Here is a 4,108-nt window from a genome sequence, read left to right as displayed (position 1 = left end):
CCCCCCCCCCCCCCCCCGCCACACGTCGAGTACTATCGCCATTTCCACTGCCTTCATGTGCTTCAATTCTCAGTTGTTTAGTTGTACGAGAAGATTTTTTTAATGAACGTAAATTGGACAGTCGTTTCGACATTTTGATTGCTGTTATTTTGTCAGATTGGCGCCGTTGTTTTGATACGTGACGTATGTTACGTGATTACCCATCAAACATTTCTCTCATATTTTTAATAAATAATCAAAATTTTAGTAATGACCCACTTAAACCAAATAATTAGTTTAAGTGATTGGATTTGCAATTTAGTTGTGCTGTTTAATTACATTTTTGTGTTTTTATTAAATTGCCCATGGCTTTAATTTAAGGAGTGGCTTTTTTAAGGGTAGAAGCAGAAATGCTTACTTGAAGGGGCAGCTCTTATATGATATTAATCATTCAACCTTTATTTAGACAGGTAAATCCCATTGAGCCTCGAGGAACTCATTTACAAGAGAGACCTGATATTAGAAAGCTCGTAAGTGGCTGTTATGTTTAAAATGAGTGTTTATGTAATTATTTTCAGATTACATATCCAATATAGGTTTTATTTGTTCAAGGCAGTCAAATCTGTTCATAACTTTAGTATTAGTAAGCCTGAGAGTTACCAGATCCAAGCAAACAGTTACCAGAACGCAACCTGCAAAAAATAAGAGAGTTCCCGATCCTGTTCCAGCAGGATCTGGCTCAAATTAAGTCCTGCTAACATCATTCAACCAGGACTCGATGTACCTGATCACATCAAGACAGAACCAAAAGTCATCCAACTACGACACAATATTCATAATATAATAATCCTCTCATAAAATACAGATTATAGCAGCTGCACCCAGATGAACAAAGGACTCTGTTGATGCAGATACAGCTCTTGTTAACTTCTGAGTCTGCTGTCCCAACACAGCTTAATGCATCTGCATTCATCAGTCTACAGGCCTAATATGAAGCTCAACACCATCGTAAAAAAGTCTTTTTGGCACTGAAACTGTAATGTCTTTTTGTATCTATTGATTGTGACAATTACAATTCAAGGCTGCTCAGATGGTTAGAATGACTTTTTGCTTCTTAAAAGCATCAATTCTTGGACAACCTGATTTGCTGTGAAGACCAACAAAAGTTTTACCAGCTTATAAAAGAGCTGCACAGCTTTCATGACCTGTTTTACCATGTCAGTAATCCAGTTTAATAATCCGCAGACGATAATGGAACCAAACATTGTCTGCTTTCAGATGCCATTTTCAGTAGCACTTTGAGCAAACAATTTAATAAAGTGTCGCAAAAAAAAATCTAACCTTTTAAAATTATTTGATGAATCAAAAATATGCCATAACATGAGAACATTATCACTTTATTCTCCTCTTGACATTGGAGGCTGATCAAAATTTGCCATAGCATGCAAAGAAATGCCAATTTCAGCAAAGCTAAAGCAAGAATCATGAATTAACGCTTCACTACTTTCTTTCAGATTATTTAAATCTACAAGTAGAAAATAACTCAGATTTCAGTGCAGTTTATCATCCTCACTTCTTTTGAACAGACTGCACTGCCACTAGCATGACCAAAAGTATCACCATAAAACAAACTGTGGTTAAAATCTGGAAACCATCATTTAGCTGCAGCATAAAACTGAAAGCTTTGCCTGTTATATGCTTCATAAATCGCCCAAACCTTTACAATATACAGTTTTCAGTTAATGGACTAAAAACAGCCATACCACAAGTGAGATCCATTAACATCCAATCCATAGGATCAAGTGTTTTAAAAATGATAATTACATTTATTGGCAGCCTAATGGGTACAGTATAGCATGCACAATTTAGTAAATTGGTTCGAATGCAAATAGAGCTCATTGGGGACATTGAAAATATTATGATGATCTTGGTTCTTGTTCAAACTGACTTTAACAGGAAAAAAGAGGTGAACAAATACATCAAGGATCAGTCGTTATTTTTGAATGATGTCATTGTATCATCAGAACTAAAAACTAAATGTGACAGATGATTATGGATTCCTGCATGTCTATTTAAGCTCTCTGGTGAAACAACCTCTAAAGTAACTTGGCAGATAATGAACTTGATGACTAAGTGTTTTAATTATTGGCAAACCTGTAATAATTCAATATCTGTTAATTGTTATGACCGCTCTATTTGTAATGGACCTAATGAACAATATGTGCTCAGAAGAAGTATAGTATAGCACGCAGGTAAACACTTCATAGCAGTTCTGTTTGACTCTTCAGGTTGTGTTTCAATGGTTATCAAAGGTTTCTGGTAATAATATGATGATTTCACCTGTTGAATTGGATGCCAAAGTTAAAAAAAACTAAACAAAGATTACGTGAACTGTCAGAGCTGATTGGTGCAGACTGTTGGTGATAAATCTCCAATTACCACACCTAATATTAGCTCAATTAGGTCAAACTGACTGAGTTGTGGTCATTTTTGTGTACACTAATATCAATAAGCTGTGAAGGCCACGTTAAATGAAGGTGACTCCAAAAGTTCATCTGTTATAAATGCACATCTATTACTTCCTGAGTGTTTCACTAAAATATGTCTTCTGCTTCATGAGAAAGGACATTTTATGTTCCTAGGACATCCATTAGCGCTCTCACCTACTACCACACTAAACTTTAGTTCAGTATCTGTAAAACTGACTCAGTTATAGCCATTTTTTGTGTCTGCTACGGTTAATTATCTGTGGCTGCCATCTTGAATAAAGTTGCCTTCAAACATTAATCAGCTGTTACTTTTTAAAAATGCTGTTAAAATTTTAACCACTGGTTCATGACATGTGTGGCTCACACACAGACTCACACATGGGCAATTACTTTATCTCCTACCTTTCATGGCAAAAAGCAGTAAAAAGGTTAAAAAAAAAAAAGTACAACATGTGACTTCCTTTGGGACTGAGCTACATTTCAAAGTTCCCAAGAAAGAGATCTCAGCACAGCCATTAAACTGAGCCCTAAAGGGAAAGACGAGGACTGCCGGTGACACTTCACATGCTGCCCCGTAGCTCACCTGCAGACGTCAGCGCCGGGAATGTACTGCGACAGGCGTGAGTGCAGCAGTGGAATAAGACGCAGGTCCACCCATCTCTTCTCCCAGCGAAGCCCCGGAGATGTGGGCCAGGACGAGCAGGACAGCGTGTCCTGCCGCGGGAGGGACAGAGACAACATTTCACACACTTTTCAAACGGCACACATGTCAAGAGCCTGAGCTCTGCTGCCATGGCAGCTGCACACAAAAAGGCAGGGAGAGCACAAGCTGCAGATTACAGCTGATTCACCCTTTTTTCAAGCGGCAAAGATAGAGCATCGCAGTTATCAGCGAGCCCCATCAGTTGCATGGAAACAAGTTGCTGGCACTGAGAACGCTGCTGCGTGGATACCGAAGGACGGTTATAGAAGCAGTCAGTCACAGACGAGGCTAATGAACAGTACCGTGTTGTTCGGGTGGTAGTTTAGGTGCAGGCCGCTGTCACAGAGAGGAGATGAAGTCCCACTACTCTGGTCGCTGGGGATGCCTGAAAATAAAGGCAAAAAAAAACTCAGAGCAACACCGCCATCTGTTTCATCAGTAAAAGCAGTTTTACTTTGTTCTGCTCCACTGCCAGCTTCAGCTTTACACCCATTTGTATTCAGCCGACTGTCTGAACGGCCAGTCAACCTGGCCTACATACACTAATGAAAAGAGTTTACAAAAGCTTTTATGTCTCATGATGGACTGAAGCTCTCTCATGAGAGAGCAATCAATTGCGCCACAATGAGCAACACAGCATCTATTCTTTCACTTTCATCTTTAGCACCTTTTGTGACGCTCGAGATGTGACTCACCTCTTGGTTTTTCTCTGTAGCGTCTTTATCCGGAGCTCAAAACGAAAACCAAACAAAACGGATGAATTTATCTGTTTGGTATTTTTTTTACTCCTAATTTTTTTTTTCTGACACTGGTTTGAGATTATTGTTTCCAAGACAACCACTTCCAGACAGAAAATAACGCCAGCTAAAAATAATCCCTGTTAATTACTTTCCACTGCTGTGGCAGCGATGCACTTAGACCAAATACTGGAGAGTTA

At 39.0% G+C, this 4,108-nt stretch overlaps 1 protein-coding gene across 1 annotated transcript in view; it reads right to left on the bottom strand.

Annotated features, from left to right (window-relative positions):
- sntg1 (syntrophin, gamma 1) overlaps positions 1-4,108 on the bottom strand; it is a 59,698-nt gene that overhangs the window by 29,333 nt on the left and 26,257 nt on the right. The window contains 2 exon segments of the mRNA XM_037681757.1: positions 3,052-3,182; positions 3,474-3,556. Of these exon segments, the coding sequence (XP_037537685.1) occupies positions 3,052-3,182; positions 3,474-3,556 (214 nt within the window).

The sequence above is a fragment of the Nematolebias whitei genome, chromosome 9 (assembly GCF_014905685.2).
Source record: "Nematolebias whitei isolate Nwh7 chromosome 9, NemWhi1, whole genome shotgun sequence".
Classification (NCBI taxonomy): Eukaryota; Metazoa; Chordata; class Actinopteri; order Cyprinodontiformes; family Rivulidae; genus Nematolebias; species Nematolebias whitei.
The sequence above is the reverse complement of the archived record's forward strand: the minus strand, read 5'-3'. Positions and strand labels throughout refer to the sequence as shown.